General features: G+C 39.4%; 1 protein-coding gene across 1 annotated transcript; it reads left to right on the top strand.

Annotated features, from left to right (window-relative positions):
* Window positions 1-5,181: 5,181 nt before the first annotated feature.
* On the top strand, window positions 5,182-7,047 carry LOC102284854 (ras-related protein Rab-18). Its single transcript, XM_005889553.3, has 2 exons — window positions 5,182-5,276; window positions 5,418-7,047. The coding sequence occupies exons 1-2, from the start codon at window positions 5,206-5,208 to the stop codon at window positions 5,968-5,970; spliced, it is 624 nt and encodes a 207-aa protein (XP_005889615.1). The 5' UTR covers window positions 5,182-5,205; the 3' UTR covers window positions 5,971-7,047.
* The last annotated feature ends 15,391 nt before the right edge of the window (window positions 7,048-22,438 follow it).

The following is a 22,438-nucleotide window of genomic DNA, read 5'->3' as shown; positions in this document are numbered from 1 at the left end:
TGACCATATAGAAGTGGCCACTTCTATACTCAGAGTTAATTTTCCCAGGCATATTTTCCTTACTTGGTAATATTAACATTTTGAAACTAGTATTGCACATTTTTCACTTTTGTAAAATGTCAAGACAATTTTATAGCATTTGACTTAACACTTCTGTGGGTACTTTTGACCTTTCATAATTATAGTAATCTCCCACAATGTGTGACAGGCACAGTTAAGGTAGCATTTAGAATAAAAGGTCAATATTTATTGATAGATTGAAGTCTTATAAGCCATCAATAAAGATAATAGACTAAAGAAAAAATCATAGCAGAAACTAACTTCTTTAACTCCTCATCATCTTCTTATTACTTTGTTATCAAATGCCTAAGGAGTTCATCATTTTTACAGTGTGTTATGTTACAGTTTCCCTGACAGGACTTATTTCTGGAATCTTCCAAATATTTAATACATTAACCTAAAGTAATATCATTTTTTTAGCCCAACATATATATGCATTTCTCTCTTTTTGTTTTGTCTATAGAGACTATGATATTTCCAATTGTGACTTGGTTTCATACTATCTAACATTCAGACTCGGGAATATGTCCAGTTTTTTTAGACAAAATACCTTAAAATACAAACTTAAAATATATCTAGTTTTAATCCTGTAAATATACTCAAAATAAAATTCAATACTCTTAAATAAAACAAGTATAAGATGACCCTTGTGTGACCCATGCCAGTAGATAAAGAGCTATGCTTCTTTTATTCAATAAAAAATGTGTAGATTATTTAGACATTTAAATCAAGGCATGACAAGAAGAATTGAACATCTTTTTCTTTTTTACTATAGAAACAAAGAATCTCAGATGCAAAATTTTAAGTTTCTTTCTAAGTCTTGAAGCTATGCCATATAATAATGTTTTGTTTGAAGAAGGCTCACTTTGAAAAGACTGTCAATCTTCATTTATTGTTGGACAAATATTTGATATTAACTATATACCAATTTTACTTCCTTGTGGCTCAAATGGTGAAGAATCTGCCTGCAAAGCAGGAGACCCAAGTTCAATCATGGGCTGGGGAGATCCCCTGGAGAATGAATGGCTACCCATTCTAGTCTTCTTTCTTGGAGAATTCCATGGACAGAGGAGCTTGGCGGGCTGCAGTCCACTGGGTTGCAAAGAGTCAGACGTGACTAAAGTGACTTAGCATGCACACATATAATATTCACATTAGAAGAATATTACCCCCAAAGAGTACAACCATAACCAATACTTTCATTTTTAAAAGTTGGAGAGACTTGTTCAAAATCTTCTTTTTTAACTTCCAAAATGGGTTAGGTTTATGCAATAAAAATAGAAATATTTCTGGAAATAGAAATAGGAATATTGTGAAAGGGTACAGACTGGGTCTCCAGAGCTGATATCATAAGCATCTAGGAACTTGTGAATGCATACCTCCAATTTCCACACCAACAAGTTCTGCCTCCAAAGGTTCCATGGTGGAGTCTATGGAGAATTAACCATTTTTGACAAACTACTTTACTAAAACTAATTTGAAGAACTACTGATGAAAAACTAATTTTAGGAACTGCTAATCTAAACTAAGGTATAGTCGTGTCTTATGTGTCTTTACATTCTCAAGGCCACTCTGTATCTGACACATGTCAGGACTTCATAAATATCTACTGAATGTTTGAATGCATAAGTGAATATCATGAGTGTGACAATAAAATACAAATGATTCTGGCTATGGATATCACTGAGAAGGTGGCATTGAACTGTTCTTAAAGTATGAAGGAAATGTTTAGTTCTTCACCCCAAAGAATGAAACACTGAATGTAGATTTTCATGGAGCAGCTATAAAACAGTTGACAGCTATTGTTGGATTGGAGAACATCTAGCCTTTCAACCCACGTCAGAAAAGAAGCAGCCTATTTGGCCAGAAGATGAGGTTTGCCCTGTTGTTACTGAATTACACCTAGGTTTTCAGTGTCTTATGGCCTATGTGCATCACCACTATACCACAAAAAGCCTTAATTGCTATTTATAAAGTATATAATTTGTGATTAAGATACTGAAGAATATCAGATTTACATTTTGACACTAAACTTAAATTTGTGTTAATCTAGCCAAGTAATTTAGTATGATTTTGTTCACTGTCTCCTGTACAATGTTATGAACTTCTGTCTATAGTTCTTCAGGCACTCAGTCTACCAGATCTAATCCATTTGCTCTATGCATCACCTCCACTATATAATCATAAGGTATTTATTTAGGTCATACCCGAATGGCTTAGTGGTTTTCTCTACTATCTTCAAGTTAAGCCTGAATTTTGCAATAAGGAGCTCATGGTCTAAGTCAGTCAACTCCAGGTCTAAAGCAAGATGGCTTTCTGAAGAGGCTTTGCAAATAGTTGAGGAAAGAAGAGAAGCAAAAGGCAAGGGAGGAAGTGAAAGATATGCCCAACTGAATGCAGAGTTTCAAAGAATAGCAACGAGAGATAAGAAGACCTTCTTAAATGAACAATGCAAAGAGACAAAAACACTAGAATGGGAACGACTAAAGAACTCTTCCAGAAAACTGGAAAGATCAAGAGAATATTTCATACAAGGATAGACATGATAAAGGACAGAAATGGAAAGGCTTAACAGAAGCAGAAGAGATAAAGAAGACATAGCAAGAATACAAAGAAGAACTCTACCAAAAAAGGGTCTTGATGTGAATTATCACATGGTGTGATCACTCACCTAGAGACAGACATCCTGGAGTGGGAAGTCAACTGGCCTTAGGAAGCATCACTGAGCAAAGCTATGGAGGTGATGGAATTCCAGCTGAGCTATTTCAAATACCAAAAGATGATTACATTAAAGTGCTGCACATGATATGACAGTAAATTTGGAAAACATAGCAGTGGCCACAGGACTGGAAAACGTCAGTTTTCATTCCAGTCCCAAAGAATGGCAACACCAAAGGATGTTCAAACTGGTAAACTATTGAGCTCATTTCACCTGCTAGTAATGTTATACTCAAAATCCTGCAAGATAGGCTTCAACAGTACATAACCAAGAACTTCCAGATATACCAACTAGGTTTTGAAGAGGCAAAGAAACCAGAGATCAAATTGCCAACATTGACTGCACAAGGAGAAAGCAAGAGAGTTCCAGGAAAACATCTACTTCTGCTTCAATGACTATGCTAAAGCCTTTGATTGTGTGGATCATAACAAACTGTGGACAATTCTTAGAGATGGAAATACCATACCATCTTACCTGTCTCCTGAGAAACCTATATGTGGGTCAAGAAACAACACTTAGAACTGCACCTGGAACAACTGATTGGTTCAAAATTGAAAGAAGTATGACAAGGCTGTATATTGTCACCCTGCTTATTTAACATATGTGCAGAGTACATCATTAAAATACAAGGCTGGATGAAGCACAAGCTGGAATCAAGATTGCTGGGAGAAATATTAGCAACCTCAGATATGCAAATGATACCACATTAATGACAGAAAGTGAAGAGGTACTAAAGAGCCTCTTGATGTGGGTGAAAGGGGAGAGTGAAAAAGTTGGCTTGAAACTCAACATTCAAAAAACTAAGATTATGGTATCCAGTCACATCACTTCATGCAAATAGAAAGGGAAAAGTGAAAACAGTGACAGATTTTAATTTCTTGGGCTCCAAAGTTACTGTGGATGATGACTGCAGCCATGAAATTCAAAGACATGTTCCTTGGAAGGAAAGCTATTACAAACTTGACAGCATATTAAAAAGCAGAGACATCACTTTACCAACAAAGGTCCATATAGTCAAAGCTATGGTTTTTCCAGTAGTCATGTATGGATGTGAGAGTTGTAGCATAAAGAAAGTTGAGTGCTGAAGAATTGATGCTTTTGAACTATGGTGATGGAGAAGACTCTTGAGAGTCCCTTGGGCTGCAAGGAGATCAAACCAGTTAATCCCAAAGGAAATCAGCCATGAATACTCATTGGAAGGGCTGGTACTGAAGTTAAAGCTCCAATACTTTGGACACTTGAGAAGAGCCAACTCATTGGAAAAGACACTGATACTGAGAAAGATTGAAGGTAAAAGAAGAGGGTGGAAGAGAATAAGATAGATAGCATCACCTACTCAATGGACATAGATTTGAACAAACTTCCGGAGATAGTGGAGGACAGAGGAGCCTGGCATGCTACAGTTCATGAGGTTGCAAAGAGTTGGACACAACTTTGCAACTGAACACGAGTAATAATTTGAGACCTACATAGAGAGAATAGGCAAATACAAATTTATTAAAAATAGAAGTGCTCCACATAACCAATAGAGAAGTTCCTCATAGGACCAACGCTAAGGACTTTAAGATATAGCATTTTCACAACAGCTGACAAAGTAATTTAAATTAATATGCAAACTCCACTATCAAAAGTCCTATTTTTAAAAGCGTTCTCATGGAATGAAGACTTTTTCTCTGCAGGAATTTAATTGGCAAAGATTGATCTTTTGCTGTGTTAAGAAAGTAATTTTGAAAACAAATGTAAAAATGTACCCAAAGTATTCTTTGATTACTGATATTTCAAAAATTAGTATTTGATGGACTATCTGAAAATATATTGAGACAAAATAAGCCTTTATAGTCTTAATAATGTGGAACTCATTTATATTTTTTTCACCAAGAACCAAACCAGGTCAAAACTTTTAAAGTCTATATTTAAAGATAATTTACAGTAAAGCACATACATCTCAATGAATTTTCACATATGTATCAGTGTACATACTCAAGTATTCATAGCGCAGATCAAAGTAATCAGCATTCCCTGCACCCGAAATGCACATGTGCTCCTCTCTCACAAGGTAATCACTATAAATATGTATATATTAAGCAGTGGAAACATATAAGAGTTTTAGCTATATGTGTTCTTAGAGAAATATTACCTTGTATATTTTGTTTCACCTTTAAAACGAACAGAATTTCATTTTTAAAGTCCTTCAACACCCATTTATTGGGTAACCACTACATGACAGCCATTTTTCTAAGCTCTGGGAGCACAACTTCATAGTGTAGTAGGCTTCTGCTCACCTGGAACTTGCATTCTAGGTGGTAGAAAGTAAGCAATCAACTAAGTTAATAAGAAAATAAACAGAAACATTTAAAAACTGGTCACTTATAATAAGCATATTAAGAATAATGTAGCGGCTGCTCGCGGTGCGGAGCAGGGTCAGGATGGACGAGGACGTGCTGACCACCCTGAGGATCCTCATCATCGGCGAGAGCGGCGTGGGCAAGTCCAGCCTGCTCTTTTTTTTTTTTTTTTTTTTTTTAATTTTGCGCGACTTGGCCTTGGCGCGGGCCTTGCCGCCTTGCTTGCCACGACCAGACATGACAGGGACACCCACTAACAATTGCTCCCGCCAAACGCCCGACAAACTCCCCAGCCTGCTCTTGATGTTCACAGATGATACTTTTGATCCAGAACTTGCAGCAACAATAGGTGTTGATTTTAAGGTGAAAACAATTTCAGTGGATGGAAATAAGGCAAAACTTGCAATATGGGATACTGCTGGTCAAGAAAGGTTCAGAACATTAACTCCCAGCTATTATAGAGGTGCACAGGGTGTTATATTAGTTTATGATGTCACAAGAAGAGACACCTTTGTTAAACTGGATAATTGGTTAAATGAGTTGGAAACATACTGCACGAGAAATGACATAGTAAACATGCTAGTTGGAAACAAAATTGATAAGGAAAATCATGAAGTTGATAGAAATGAAGGCCTGAAATTTGCACGAAAGCATTCCATGTTATTTATAGAGGAAAGTGCAAAAACCTGTGATGGTGTACAGTGTGCTTTTGAGGAACTTGTTGAAAAGATCATTCAGACCCCTGGACTGTGGGAAAGTGAGAACCAGAATAAAGGAGTCAAGCTGACACACAGGGAAGAAGGCCAAGGAGGTGGAGCATGTGGTGGTTACTGTTCTGTGTTATAAACTCTGGGAAACGCCATCTCTTGCGTATTTGATCAGATAATGTCATCTTTCTGTATATAAACTCTCTTAACTGCTATTTTAGGGACCTTGCAGTTTGCACATATTTGTTTTGTATCATGGCAGTAAATATTTGTGAGAAAGCCCACTCATTGACTTTTCCAGGTAAAACGTAAGCATGCACAGTTTGCAATCTGCAGTTTTTTATGTAACATAAAACAGGTGTACCTTTATAAGTACATTTGATTTTATGATTTACATTCATCATGTGATTTTTTAAAAATCCACCTCTCTAGTATATGTTGATACAAGGTCTAGTTTTGGTCTCTTTTTCACTTCAATACTTATCAATTACTGAATTAATTGGTATCGTAGAACTCCCAGGACCACTGGGAGATAAACAGATGTCATCAAACCTGGCAGATTTCCCTTCAGGAATAACAAAAAGCATGATTCCACAGCTTTCCTAGGATGTTCACTGACGGATTCTCTTTAGTACTAAGCAAAATCCTCTTTGCAGGATGTGGTCGAGGCCAATTTATAATTAAATCCCCGTTTGTTCTGACGATACTTCAGAAGTAGCATTAATATGTTAAAGGAGTTTGGTCTTCCTTGACTTGAGGAGCAGCTCATTGCTTAGCTGGAGTTTTAATTCTGTGATGTGTACCTGGCTTCATGAGCCTCTGTGCAGCGTTTTGGGTTGTGTGGTATTTGACAGAATCGCAATAAGATTCCCCCATTTTGGTTTCAGAAGGACAGGAGTAGTATGTTTGTGTAACTCATGTAGCACTTATCACCTTTAAAACCAACACATTTTCCCACAAATGTTGGTGGTGTTTGTTCCGGTACTTCAATTATAGCTTGTGTAATGTTAATGAATATCTGTATCTTATGACTTCCATAAATGACTAGTTGATATTCAAAAACATATTTCTGTGTTTTGAGGGTTGGGGGAAAAAACACTAAACTATAATTTGAAAAAGGCATATTGCTTCCAGATTTCGATGTGTATGGAAAAATACTGTTGCAGTGAAAATCTTGGTACAAACTTGTACAGACTAATAAATCTTTTACACAGTATTCAGTTTTGTAACCTCCTGCTATTGTACATTGTATAGTTTTTTCACTCATGTATTATTTAATATACATTGATCTCTGCTATTTTAAGCTTGCAGATAAGTGATTTGCCCTTTCAGGCAGGCCACTTTAATACCACTCAGTAAGATTAATAAGAAATACTAATTTCTGGGCGGTTTGTTCTCTATATACAGTTGCAAACGATAAACATTTTTGTGGGTCACCTTTACAATGCTTGTGATAATAGACTGAAATGTATATCTTCACATAAGAAAACCTTAACATACTGCATGATTCACACTTCTTAGACTATATTACATGGGATTAAAGGTTTTATGCATTATATATGTTTTTACAGAAAATGAAACATATACTACTACTTTAATGTTAGAGAAAGATAGCTAACACATGTACTTATGATTTGTTGTTACATTAAAACTGTAGATTTGTATATGTGGTTTCTGTATTGACATTTCTATTTATTGCTGTTTGCTCCTTGAGCCATAGAATATTCTTCCTATGCATTGGATTGTCTTTATTTGGTCAGAATTTGGATACATATGAGTCACTTAACTTTTAACAACTAATTTTGTTTGATTTATATTGTAACCTTTTATAGTTTTTTAATAAATCTAGCCTGCTTTCCCTAAAAAAAAAAAAAAGAATAATGTAATGAACAGAGATGAGCAGTATGGGTGTAACATGAGATTAAAGACCCCTCTCAGAATGTAACATTTCAGCTGCAATTTAATAACGACATGGCACCAGCCTTGTAAAGATATCCAAAGAGGAGAGTTCCAGGCAGAACACAATGGGCTTCACTGAAAAATAAACACAGAATGCTTGCAAAGGTCAGGACCACAGTATGGGTTCCCCCCAAAAGCAGAGGTTGTATCACAAGCGTAGGTGTAAGCAACTTCTTAGAGGTGATGACAAGGAGCTAGTGAAGGACAGGGGACCAGGAGACAGATCAAGGCACAGTCAAAGGAAGAGAAAGTCATTGCACCTCTGCTCTGGGTGACAAAGGCTCAGTTCTACTGGGACCTCCTGAGAATTACAGAAAGTCTCCAAGAAATGGGCAGCTAAAGGGTGAAAGGAAGAAGCATTTTTCCACTCGTTTCCAACTACCATTGTTTGAAGGTTGTCCCAGGAGCATTAACACTGCTCTTTCAGGCTATGTCTGCCCAGGGGAAGAAAGAGCCTGTGTAAAATCCTAAGACCAAGGCAAAAATAATTTGCACTCTTGTGCTAGGAAATTGGCAGAGTGCAGTGAGCCTGGACTCCCAGGGAACTGCCCTGGGAAACTCTCTGGTTGGCGGGCTAAGGGGACTTGACATGGCACCTCCAGGATGGCTGAAGCAGAAGCACAGTGGGAAGCAAGAGCCAGAGGGTGCCCAGCCCTTTGGGCTCTGGACTTTTTTTAAAAGTTGAATTTTTTCCCATATATACTAGGATGCCATTGCTTTAAAAGCTGGGGAGGGTTGTGACATTAATACCTGAAGGAATTTGTTGAAGAAAGAAAGATGAACACTGTGTTATAATGGATAGTAGGACTTTTCTACAGAGTATCACCTTGCTCAACTGATGAGGAAAAAAGTCACACTAATCATGTTGAAGTCAAATGTTGGATATACTTTGACATAAAATTACAGACATTCTTGCAGGATCTAGCCTCTGCTTGGTTCTTCAAACTCTTTCCCTTCACCAAACTTAAGGCAAAAATGGCTGCTGTGGAGTTCTGGGATATGTCAGGTTCTGCTCATATCCTGGTCTTTATATATGTTGTTAACTTTTTGAAATGCTCCCCACTCTTCACCTAGGCCCATTAGTTATTTTTTAGGTTTTTGTTTAATTGCTCATTAATTATACCAAAAATTCCCTTTTGTAATTCATCTTAAAAGGAGCATCTGTTGTCCTCTTCCAAAACATCTGTGATCATCTTTCTTACACTTAACATTATTTGTAATTTTAGATTTAACTTCTTAATTCCTGCCTCCCCATTCAGGTTATATATTCAATACAATTTCACCACAGTGAGAGGCAGTGTCTGTCATAGAAAAGTTGGTAAATGTTGGTTGACTGAGTGAGCAAATGAATGATTCAAAATGAAAGCAAACTGGCTTAGGCTGGAGCAGCTGGTGGATGAAAGATCTGCCTTTTTGCACCTCTAGGAGGCTTATGGAGTGTCTTCAAGGAACTTCAAAGCAAAACCAAGCACAGTGTGACAGCCTTGCTTTTGGCAGATGGGATATCCCTGAAAAGTATTTGTATGAACCTATTTATTGGAGATTTGAGTGGCACCCTTTGTAATAAAATATCCCTTAAGTAGTCTGTTTTACATATTATGATACACCTTCATAGTTAGAGGTTTCCTAAAGGAATTGTTCAGTTCAGTTCAGTTGCTCAGTTGTCTCTGACTCTTTGCAACCCCAAGGGCTGCAGCACACCAGGCTTCCCTGTCCATCACCAACTGACAGAAATCATGTCCATCAACTCGATGATGCCATCCAACTATCTCATCCTCTGTCCTCTCCTTCTCATCCCACCTTCAATCTTTCCCAGCATCAAGGTCTTTTCCAATAAATCAGTTCTTTGCATCAGATGGCCAAAGTATTGGAGTTTCAGCTTCAACATCAGTCTTTCCAAGGAATACTCTGGACTGATTTCCTTTAGGATGGACTTGTTGGATCTCCTTGCAATCCAAGGGACTCTCAAGAGTCTTCTCCAACACCACAGTTCAAAAGCATCAATTCTTCAGCTGTCTTTATAGTCCAATTCTCACATCCATACATAACTACTGGAAAAACCATAGCTTTGACTAGATAGACCTTTGATGGCAAAGTATTATCTCTGTTTTATAATATGCTGTCCAGATTGGTCATAGTGTTTCGTCCAAGGAGCAAGTGTATTTTAATTTCATGGTTGGAGGCAACAGCTGCAGTGATTTTGGAGCCAAAAAAAAAGTAAAGTCAGCCACTGTTTCTCCATCTATTTGCCATGAAGTGATGGGACCAGATGCCATGATCTCAGTTTTCTGAATGTTGAGTTTTAAGCCAACTTTTTCACTCTCTTCTTTCACCCTAATGAAGAGGCTCTTTAATTCTTCTCTTTCTGCCATAAGGGTGGTGTCATCTGCATATCTAAGGTTATTGATATTTCTCCTGGAAATTTTGATTCCAGCTTGTGCTTCATCCAGCCCAGAATTTCTCATGATGTACTCTGCTTATAAGTTAAATAAGCAGGGTGACAATATACAGCCTTGACGTACTCCTTTTCCTATTTGGAACCAGTCTGTTGTTCCATGTACAGTTCTAACTGTTGCTTCTTGACCTGCATACAGATTTTTCAAGAGGCAGGTAAAGTGGTCTGGTATTCCCATCTCTTTCAGAATATTCCACAGTTTATTGTGATCCACACAGTCAAATGCTTTGGGATAGTCAATAAAGCAGAAACAGATGTTTTTTTGGAACTCTCTTGATTTTTCGATAATCCAACGGATGTTGGCAATTCGATCTCTGGTTCTCCTGCCTTTTCGAAACCCAGCTTGAACATCTGGAAGTTTTTGGTCCACATACTGCTGAAGCCTGACTTGGAGAATTTTGACCATTACTTTGCTAGTATGTGAGATGAGTGCAATTGTGTAGTAGTTTGAAGATTCTTTGTCATTGCCTTTCTTTGGAATTGGAGTGAAAACTGACCTTTTCCAATCCTGTGGCCACTGCTGAGTTTTCCAAATTTGCTGGAATATTGAGTGCATCACTTTAAAAACATCATCTCTTAGGGTTTTAAATATCTCAACTGGAATTCCATCACCTTTACTAGCTTTGCTTGTAGTGATTCTTCCTAAGGCCCACTTGACTTCACATTCCAGGATGTGTGGCTCTAGGTGAGTGATCACACTATCATGGTTATCCGGAAGGAATTGAGTTAGTCAGTAATAATATTTTTGAGAATAAAGACTCCTAAACAGCTTACTGTTTAGCTAGTTTCATTTTATTAAAAAAAAAAACTTGATTTTAGATATTAGAGCTTAATACAGAGATTTTCAATTAAAATTTCTAGTGTGTCTCTTCTTTCTTGTGTGAAAGGCTAAGTCAGTTTCAGGAAAATGCTGACCTAGGACTAAGATAAATTGTGTCTTGTCTTTTAAAATTCTGTAGAATAAGCAACCTCCTAAAGAGAATAATAGCTTACTACATCTAATTAAAAGAGCAAACAAATCTTTGTCCTTTGACATGCCTTTTTTGGTTTCTGTTTTACTTGCATTAGACTTAAAACACTGAAGATAAATGAAGATTTTCTGAACCCATTTTACACTTTAATATAAATACCAAAAATTCCACCTTATTATATGAGTAGTAGAAAGAGCTTTTCTGTACTGAAAACTAATATTTTACATACTTGTGCTGTGGAAGGGGGTAGGGCAGGATTAACTTGAAATGAAATAAATGCAGAATTGAATTCAAGATTTATAAATTCTGAGAAAAAGGTATTTAAATATGTCTATTCAAATGCTATTTTAAATTGCATAGACAATTTTAATTCAGTTTTTACTGAATGGAAAGTTTACACCGGGAGGCGGTCCTAAGATGGTGGAGGAATAGAACAGGGAGACCACTTTCTCCTCTACAAATTCATCAAAAGAACATTTGAACGCTGAGTAAATTGCACAAAACAACTTCTGAATGCTGGCAGAGGACATAAGGCACACCAAAAAGCAGCCCATTGTCTTCAAAAGGAGGTAGAAAAAAATATAAAAGACAAAAAGAGAGACAAAGGAGGTAGGAATGGAGCTCCATCCTGGGAAGAGAGTCTTAAAAAGAGAGAAGTTTCCAAGCACCAGGAAACACTCTCACTGCCGGGTCTGTGGCGAGCCTTGGAACCACAGAGGGCAACATAACCAGGAGGAAAAATAAATAAATAATTAAACCCCACAGATTATGTGCACAAGGGTAACTCCCCCAGCAGAGAAGCAGCACAGATGCCTGCATCTGCCACTAGCAAGCGGGGGCTCGGCAGGGAGGCGCGGGCTGCATTGCTTAGAGTAAGGACCAGGCCTGAATGCCCTGAGGGCAATCTGAGCAAACTAACTTGGGCTAGCAAACCAGACTGTGGGATAGCTACTATGTGAAAAGCCCTAACCTAAGACACTGCCAGACCCGCTCACAGAACAAAGGACTGAGCAGAGCTAGCTGGGTGCAGATCATCTCCCTCTGGTGACAGGCCGGAAGGGGGCAATTGCGGCCCCAAAGAGGCATTATCTACCAAACTGCAAGCAGGTTTCCTTGCTAACTAAGACTTCTTGGGATTGTAGACGGTCAACAACCGCCTGAGAAGGTGCACCGGTTGTACATCCAGAAAACCAAGTGGCAGGGACAGGGGAGGCGTCAAGTCGCAGCCACTGTGCTCACCAAACACCTGATCACTTGAGCTGCTTGGACCAGAAAAGGGCACAAAACACAGGCCCAATCAAGTCTGCACCTCTGAGGACTACCCAAGTACCTGAACCTGAGAGGCTTAGACCTGGGAAGTGCACACAACCCAGGGCCAGCCTCAGACAGTTCCCAGCAGAGCAACCTAGAGCCTAAGCAGTGTAGACAGGGAAAGCACACATGCCATGAGCAGGAGCAAACCCAGTATGATTGAGACACTGCGAGCACACACCAGTGTTATCTGTTCACAACATCCCTCCCTCCCCACAGCACGACTGAACAAGTGAGCCTGTAAAAGTGTCCACCACCGCCCCCTTGTGTCAGGGTGGAAATTAGACACTGAAGAGACCAGCAAACAGAAGCTAAAACAGAGGGCACCGTCTTGGACGTGACAGGTGCAATAGATTAAAACCCTGTAGTTAGTACTTAATAGATAGGAAGGGGCCTATAGATCTTGAGAAATATAAGCTAGATCAAGGAACTATCCGAAACTGAACTGACCCCACACTGCCCACAACAACACCAGAGAAGTCCTAGATGTATTTTTACTATTTTCACTATCATTATTTATTTATTTAAAGTTTTTTTAATTTTTAAGTCCTCTACTACTTCTTTAATTTTCATTTTTATTGAAAATACTATTACTTTGCAAAAAAAAAAAAAGAGACCCTATTTTTTAAAGCAAACTTCATATATATATATATATATATTTAATAATTTTTCTGACTTTTTTTTAACATTGTATTTTTGAAAATCCAACTTCTAGTCTAGATTTTTAATCTTTGCTTTTTTGTATTTGTTATCAATATTGTACCTTTAAGAACCAAATCTTCAGTACCCGTTTTTACTTGGGAGCGAGATTACTGGCTTGACTGTTCTCTCCCCACTTAGGACTCTCCTTTTTCTCCACCAGGTTGCCTCTATCTCCTCCTTCCCCCTTCTCTTCTCTACCCAACTCTGTGAATCTCTTTGTGTGTTCTGGTTGGTGGAGAACACTTAGGGAACTGATTACTGGCTGGATCTGTCTCCCTCCTTTTGATTCCCCTCTTTATCCTCCTGGCCACCTCTGTCTCCATCCTTCCTTTTCTCTTCTCTGTGTAACTCCATGAACATCTCTGAGTGGTCCAGACTGTGGAGCACACATAAGGAAGTGATTACTGGCTAGCTTGCTCCCTCCTCTTTTGATTCCACCTCATCTCATTTGGGTCACCTCTATCTCCCTCCTCCCTCTTCTCTTCTCCATGTAACTCTGTGAACTTCCCTGGGTGTCCCCCACTGTGGAGAAACTTTTCATCTTTAACGTAGATGTTTTATCAACAGTGCTGTATGGATGAAGAAGTCTTGAGGCTACTGTAAAAATAAGACTGAGAACCAGAAACAGGAGGCTTAAGTCCAAATCCTGAGAACACCAGAGAACTCCTGACTCCAGGGAACATTAATCGACAGGAGCTCATCAAACGCCTCCATACCTACACTGAAACCAAGCACCACCCAAGGGCCAACAAATTCCAGAGCAAGATATACCACAAAAATTCTCCAGCAACACAGGAACACAGCCCTGAGCTTCAATATACAGGTTGCCCAAAGTCACTCCAAACCCATTGACATCTCATAACTCGTTACTGGACACTTCATTGCACTCCAGAGAGAAGAAATCCAGCTCTACTCACCAGAACACCGACACAAGCTTCCCTAACCAGGAAACGTTGACAAGCAACTCGTACAACCCCACCCACAATGAATAAACTCCACAATAAAGAGAACTCCACAAACTGCCAGAATACAGAACAGCCAACCCAAACACAGCAATATAAACAAGATGAAGAGAGAGGAACACCCAGCAGGTAAAGGAACAGGATAAATGCCCACCAAACCAAACAAAAGAGGAAGAGATAGGGAATCTACCTGATAAAGAATTCCAAATAATGATAGTGAAAATGATCCAAAATCTTGAAAACAAAATAGAATCACAGATAAATAGCCTGGAGACAAGGATTGAGAAGATGTAAGAAAGGTTTAACAAGGATCTAGAAGAAATAAACAAGAGTCAATATATAATGAATAATGTAATCAGTCAGTTCAGTTCAGTTCAGTCGCTCAGTCACGTCCGACTCTTTGCGACCCCATGAATTACAGCACGCCGGGCCTGTCTGTCCATGACCAACTCCCGGAGTTCAATCAGACTCACGTACATCGAGTCAGTGATGCGATCTAGCCATCTCATCCTCTGTTGTCCCCTTTTCCTTCTTCTCCCAATCCCTCCCAGCATCACAGTCTTTTCCACTGAGTCAAATCTTCACATGAGGTGGCTAAAGTACTGGAGTTTCAGCTTTAGCATCATTTCTTCCAAAGAACACCCAGGGCTGATCTCCTTTAGAATGGACTGGTTGGATCTCCTTGCAGTCCAAGGGACTCTCAAGAGTCTTCTCCAATACCACAGTTCAAGTGCATCAATTCTTCAGTGCTCAGCTTTCTTCACAGTCCAACGCTAACATCCATACATGACCACTGTAAAAGCCATAGCCTTGACTAGATGGACCTTTGTTGGCAAAATAATGTCTCTGCTTTTTAATATGCTATCGAGGATGGTCATAACTTTCCTTCCAAGGAGTAAGTATCTTTTAATTTCATGGCTGCAATCAACATCTGCAGTGATTTTGGAGCCCAGAAAAATAAAGTCTGATACTGTTTCCACTGTTTCCCCATCTATTTCCCATGAAGTGATGGGACCGGATGCCATGATCTTTGTTTTCTGAATGTTGAACATTAAGCCAACTTTTTCACTCTCCACTTTCACTTACATCAAGAGGCTTTTGAGTTCCTCTTCACTTTCTGCCATAAGGGTGGTATCATCTGCATATCTGAGGTTATGATATTTCTCCCAGCAAACTTGATTCCAGCTTGTGCTTCTTCCAGCCCAGCGTTTCTCATGATGTACTCTGCATGTAAGTTAAATAAGCAGGGTGACAATATACAGCCTTGACGTACTCCTTTTCCTATCTGGAACCAGTCTGTTGTTCCATGTCCAGTTCTAACTGCTGCTTCCTGACCTGCATATAGGTTTCTCAAGAGGCAGGTCAGGTGGCGTGGTATTCCCATCTCTTTCAGAATTTTCCACAGTTTATTGTGATCCACACAGTCAAACGCTTTGGCATAGTCAATAAAGCAGAAATAGATGTTTTTCTGAAACTCTCTTGCTTTTTCCATAATCCAGCAGATGTTGGCAATTTGAAATCTGTTTCCTCTGCCTTTTCTAAAACCAGAAATAATGTAATAAATGAGATCAAAAACACTGGAGGGAACAAATAATAGAATAACAAAGCCAGAAGATAGGATTAGTGAGGTAGAAGATAGAACGGTAGAAATAAATGGATCAGAGAGAAAAAAAGAAAAAGAAATTAAAAGAAATGAGGACAAATTCAGAGACCTCTGGGACAATGTTAAAAGCCCCAACATTCAAATCATAGGAGTCCCAGAAGAAGAAGACAAAAAGAAAGACCATGAGAAAATACTTGAGGAGATAATAGTTGAAAACTTCCCTAAAATGGGGAAGGAAATAATCACCCAAATCCAAGTAACCCAGAGAGTCCCAAACAGGATAAACCCAAAGCGAAACACCGCAAGACACATATTAATCAAATTAACAAAAATCAAGCACAAAGAACAAATATTAAAAGCAGCAAGGTAAAAACAAAAATAACACACAAGGGGATTCCCATAAGGATAACAGCTGATTTTTCAATAGAAACTCTTCAGGCCAGGAGGGAATGGCAGGACATACTTAAAAAGATGAAAGAAAATAATCTACAGCCAGATTACTGTACCCATCAAGGATCTCATTCCAATATGAAGGAGAAATCAAAAGCTTACAGACAAGCAAAAGCTGAGAGAATTCATCAAAACCAACACAGTTCTCCAACAATGCTAAATGATCTTCTCTAGACAGGAAACACAAAAAGGGTGTATAAACTCAAACCCAAAACAATAAAGTAAATGGCACTGGGATCATACTTATCAATAATTACCTTAAATGTAAATGGGTTGAGTGCCCCAACCAAAAGACAAAGACTGGCTGAATGGATACAAAAACAAGACCTCTATATATGTTGTCTGCGACGGGCACGCTAAAGAGCAGGCGGCTGCGACGGGCGCGCTAAGTGCGGCGGAGAGGAACCACCCCATGTCCGAGGTCAGGGGCAGAATCCAGGAGGACTCCATGCCCGAAGGACAGCGGCCAAGAGGAGTTACCCCACGTCCGAGGTCAGGGGCAGTGGCAGAGAGCACCAGATTGCCATGGCGCAGGAACGGCCGAGAGGAGCTACCCCGAATCCGAGATCGCGGGGGGGCAGCTGAGAGGAGCTACCCCGAGTCAGAGGTCAGGGGGGGCGGCCGAGAGGAGATACCCAGCGTCTGAGGTCGGGGTGGCGACGAGAGGAGTTACCCCACGTCCAAAGTCAGGAGTGATGGCTGGGAGGAGATACCCCATGCCCCAAGCCCGAGGCCGGGGCAGCAGGTGGGAGGAGCTACTCCATGCCCCTATGCCTGAGGCCAGGGGCGGTGGTCAGGAGGACCAACCCCACATCCAAGAAGCCGTGGCTGCACTGGCGCAGGAAGGCCTAGAGGAGCTATCCCACATTGAAGGTTGGGAAGGGCAGCAGTGAGGAGATACCCCTCGTCCAAGGTAAGGAGCAATGGTTGCGCTTTGCAGGACCAGCCGTGAAGAGATACCCCACACTCAAGGTAAGAGAAACCCAAGTAAGACAGTAGTTGTTGCAAGAGGGCATCAGAGGGCAAACACAGTGAAATCATACTCACAGAAAACTAGTCAATCTAATCACACTAGGACCACAGCGTTGTCTAACTAGTGAAACTAAGCCATGCTCGTGGGGCAACCCAAGATGGGTGGGTCATGGTGGAGAGATCTGACAGAATGTGGTCCACTGGAGAAGGGAATGACAAACCACTTCAGTATTCTTGCCTTGAGAGTCCCATGAACAGTATGAAAAGGCAAAATGATAGGATACTGAAAGAGAAACTCTCCAGGTCAGTAGGTGCCCAATATGCTACTGGAGAGCAGTGGAGAAATAACTCCAGAAAGAATGAAGGGATGGAGCCAAAGCAAAAAGAAAACCCAGCTGTGGATGCGACTGGTGATAGAAGCAAGGTCTGATGCTGTAGAGAGCAATATTGCATAGGAACCTGGAATGTCAGGTCCATGAATCAAGGCAAATTGGAAGTGGTCAAACAAGAGATGGCAAGAGTGAATGCCTATATTCTAAGAATCAGCGAACTGAAATGGACTGGAATGGGAGAATTTAACTCAGATGACCATTATATCTATTACTTCAGGCAGGAATCCCTCAGAAGAAATGGAGTGGCCATCAGGATCAACAAGAGTCCAAATGCAGTACTTGGATGCAATCTCAAAAACGACAGAATGACCTCTGTTCATTTCCAAGGCAAACCATTCAATATCACAATAATCCAAGGCTATGCCCCAACCAGTAATGCTGAAGAAACTGAAGTTGGATGGTTCTATGAAAATCTACAAGAACTTTTAGAACTAACACCCAAAAAAGATGTCCTTTTCATTATAGGGGACTGGAATGCAAAAGTAGGAATTCAAGAAACAGCTGGAGTAACAGGCAAATTTGGCCTTGGAATATGGAATGAAGCAGGGCAAAGACTAATAGTGTTTTGCCAAGAAAATGCACTGGTCATAACAAGCACCCTCTTCAAACAACACAAGAGAAGACTCTATACGTGGACATCAACAGATGGTCAATGCGAAAATCATTCTTTGCAGCCAAAGATGGAGAAGCTCTATACAGTCAGCAAAAACAAGACCGGGAGCTCACTGTGGCTCAGACCATGAACTCCTTATTGCCAAATTCAGACTTAAATTGAAGAAAGTAGGTAAAACCACTAGACCATTCAGGTGTGACCTAAATCAAATCCCTTATGATTATACAGTGGAAGTGAGAAATAGATTTAAGGGACTAGATCTGACAGATAGAGTGCCTGATGAACTATGGAATGAGATTTGTGACACTGTACAGGAGACAGGGATCAAGACCATCCCCATGGAAAAGAAATGGAAAAAAGCAAAATGGCTGTCTGGGGAGGCCTTACAAATAGCTGTGAAAAGAAGAGAAGCGAAAAGCAAAGGAGAAAAGGAAAGATACAAACATCTGAATGCAGTTCCAAAGAATAGCAAGGAGAGATCAGAAAGCCTTCCTCAGCGATCAATGCAAAGAAATAGAGGAAAACAACAGAATGGGAAAGACTAGAGATCTCTTCAAGAGAATTAGAGATACCAAGAGAACATTTCATGCAAAGATGGGCTCGATAAAGGACAGAAATGGTATGGACCTAACAGAAGCAGAAGATATTAGGAAGAGATGGCAAGAATACACAGAAGAACTGTACAAAAAAGATCTTCACGACCCAGATAATCACGATGGTGTGATCACTGACCTAGAGCCAGACATCCTGGAATGTTAAGTCAAGTGGGCCTTAGAAAGCATCACTACGAACAAAGCTAGTGGAGATGATGGAATTCCAGTTGAACTATTCCAAATCCTGAAAGATGATGCTGTGAAAATGCTGCACTCAATATGCCAGCAAATTTGGAAAACTCAGCAGTGGCAACAGGACTGGAAAAGGTCAGTTTTCATTCCAATCCCAAAGAAAGGCAATGCCAAAGAATGCTCAAACTACCGCACAACTGCACTATCTCACATGCTAGTAAAGTAATGCTCAAAATTCTCCAAGCCAGGCTTCAGCAATACGTGAACTGTGAACTTCCTGATGTTCAAGCTGGTTTTAGAAAAGGCAGAGGAACCAGAGATCAAATTGCCAACATCCGCTGGGTCATCAAAAAAGCAAGAGATTTCCAGAAAAACATCTATTTCTGCTTTATTGACTATGCCAAAGGTTTGACTGTGTGGATCACAATAAACTGTGGAAAATTCTGAAAGAGATGGGAATACCACGCCACCTGACCTGCCTCTTGAGAAACCTATATGCAGGTCAGGAAGCAGCAGTTAGAACTGGACATGGAACAACAGACTAGTTCCAAATAGGAAAAGGAGTTCGTCAAGGTTGTATATTGTCACCCTGTTTATTTAACTTACATGCAGAGTACATCATGAGAAATGCTGGGCTGGAAGAAGCACAAGCTGAAATCAAGACTGCCGGGAGAAATCTCAGTAACCTCAGATATGCAGATGACACCACCCTTATGGCAGAAAGTGAAGAGGAAATCAAAAGCCTCTTGATGAAAGTGAAAGTGGAGAGTGAAAAAGTTGGCTTAAATCTCAACATTCAGAAAACTAAAATCATGGCATCCAGTCCCATCACTTCATGGGAAATAGATGGGGAAACAGTGGAAACAGTGTCAGACTTTATTTTTCTGGGCTCCAAAATCACTACAGATGGTGACTGCAGCCATGAAATTAAAAGATGCTTACTCCTTGGAAGGAAAGTTATGACCAACCTAGATAGAATATTCAAAAGCAGAGATATTACTTTGCCAACAAAATTTCGTCTAGTCAAGGCTATGGTTTTTCCTGTGGTCATGTATGGATGTGAGAGTTGGACTGTGAAGAAGGCTGAGCACCGAAGAATTGATGCTTTTGAACTGTGGTGTTGGAGAAGACTCTTGAGGGTCCCTTGGACTGCAAGGAGATCCAACCAGTCCATTCTGAATTAGATCAGCCCTGGGATTTCTTTGGAAGGAATGATGCTAAAGCTGAAACTCCAGTACTTTGGCCACCTCATGCGAAGAATTGACTCATTGGAAAAGACTCTGATGCTGGGAGGGATTGGGGGCAAGAGGAGAAGGGGACAACAGAGGATGAGATGGCTGGATGGCATCACTGACTCAATGGAGGTGAGTCTGATTGAACTCCGGGAGTTGGTGATGGACAGGGAGGTCTGGCGTGCTGCAATTCATGGGGTCGCAAAGAGTCGGACACGACTGTGACTGATCTGATCTGATCTGATATTTGTTGTCTACAAGAGACCCACCTCGAAACAAGGGACACATACACACTGAAAGTGAAGGGCTGGAAAAAGATATTCCATGAAAATAGAGATCAAAAGAAAGCAGGAGTAGCAATACTCATATCAGATAAAATAGACTTTAAAACAAAGGCTGTGAAAAGAGACAAAGAAGGACACTACATAATGACCAAAGGATCAATCCAAGAAGAAGATATAAAAATTATAAATATATATGTACCCAACATAGGAGCAGGGCAATATGTAAGACAAATGCTAACAAGTATGAAAGGGGAAATTAACAATAACACAATAATAGTGGGAGATTTTAATACCCCACTCACACTTATGGGTAGATCAAATGAACATAAAATTAACAAGGAAACACAAACTTTAAATGATACAATAGACCAGTTAGACCTAATTGATATCTATAAGACATTTCACCCCAAAACAATGAATTTCACATTTTTCTCAAGTTCACACGGAACCTTCTCCAGGATAGATCACATCCTGAGCCTTAAATCTAGCATTGGTAAATTCAAAAAAAAAGAAAAGAAATAATTCAAAGCATCTTTTCTGGCCACAATGCAGTAAGATTAGATCTCAATTAAAGGAGAAAAACTATGAAAAATTCCAACATATAGGGGCTGAACAACACGCTGCTGAATAACCAACAAACCACAGAAGAAATAAAAAAAGAAATCAAAATATGCATAGAAATGAATGAAAATGAAAACACAACAACCCAAAACCTACGGGACACTGTAAAAGCAGTGCTAAGGGGAAGGTTCATAGCAATACAGGCATACCTCAAGAAACAAGAAAAAAGTCAACAAATAAACTAACTCTGCACCTAAATTAACTAGAAAAGGAAGAAATGAAGAACCCCAGGGTTAGAAGAAGGAAACAAATCTTAAAAATTAGGGCAGAAATAAATGAAAAAGAAACAAAAGAGACCATAGCAAAACCCAACAAGGCCAAAAGCTGGTTCTTTGAGAGGATAAATAAAATTGGCAAACCATTAGCCAGACTCATCAAGAAACAAAGGGAGAAAAATCAAATCAATAAAATTAGAAATGAAAATGGAGAGATCACAACAGACAACACAGAAATACAAAGAATCATAAGAGACTACTATCAGCAACTATATGCCAATAAAACGGACAACGTGGAAGAAATGGACAAATTTTTAGAAAAGTACAACTTTCCAAAACTGAACCAGGAAGAAATAGAAAATCTTAACAGACCCATCACAAGCACGGAAATTGAAACTGAAATTGAAATTGAAAGCAGGAATAGAAGGAACATACCTCAACATAATAAAAGCTATATATGACAAACCCACAGCAAACATTATCCTCAATGGTGAAAAATTGAAAGCATTTCCTCTAAAGTCAGGAACAAGACAAGGGTGCCCACTCTCACCACTACTATTCAACATAGTTTTGGAAGTTTTGGCCACAGCAATCAGAGCAGAAAAAGAAATAAAAGGAATCCAGATTGGAAAAGAAAAGTAAAACTCTCACTGTTTGTAGATGACATGATCCTCTATATAGAAAACCCTAAAGACTCCACTAGGAAATTACTAGAGCTAATCAATGAATATAGTAAAGTTGCAGGATATAAAATCAACACACAGAAATCCCTTTCATTCCTATACACTAATAATGAGAAAAGAGAAATTAAGGAAACAATTCCATTCACCATTGCAATGAAAAGAATAAAATACTTAGGAATATATCTACCTAAAGAAACTAAAGACCTATATATAGAAAACTATAAAGCACTGGTGAAAAAAATCAAACAGGACACTAATAGATGGAGAAATATACCATGTTCATGGATTGGAAGAATCAATATAGTGAAAATGAGTATACTACGCAAAACAATCTATAGATTCAGTGCAATCCCTATAAAGCTACCAATGGTATTTTTCACAGAACTATAGCAAATAA

The sequence above is a fragment of the Bos mutus genome, chromosome 9 (genome assembly GCF_027580195.1).
Source record: "Bos mutus isolate GX-2022 chromosome 9, NWIPB_WYAK_1.1, whole genome shotgun sequence".
NCBI classification, from domain to species: Eukaryota; Metazoa; Chordata; class Mammalia; order Artiodactyla; family Bovidae; genus Bos; species Bos mutus.
Note: the sequence above shows the minus strand (reverse complement) of the source record. Positions and strands in the feature narration are given on the sequence as shown.

Coding starts and splice junctions, on each gene's coding strand:
- LOC102284854 (XM_005889553.3), top strand. CDS start 5,206: ATGGACGAGGACGTGCTGACCACCCTGAGGATCCTCATCATCGGCGAG. Junction 5,277..5,417: donor GGCGTGGGCAAGTCCAGCCT/GCTCTTTTTTTT, acceptor CAAACTCCCCAG/CCTGCTCTTGATGTTCACAG.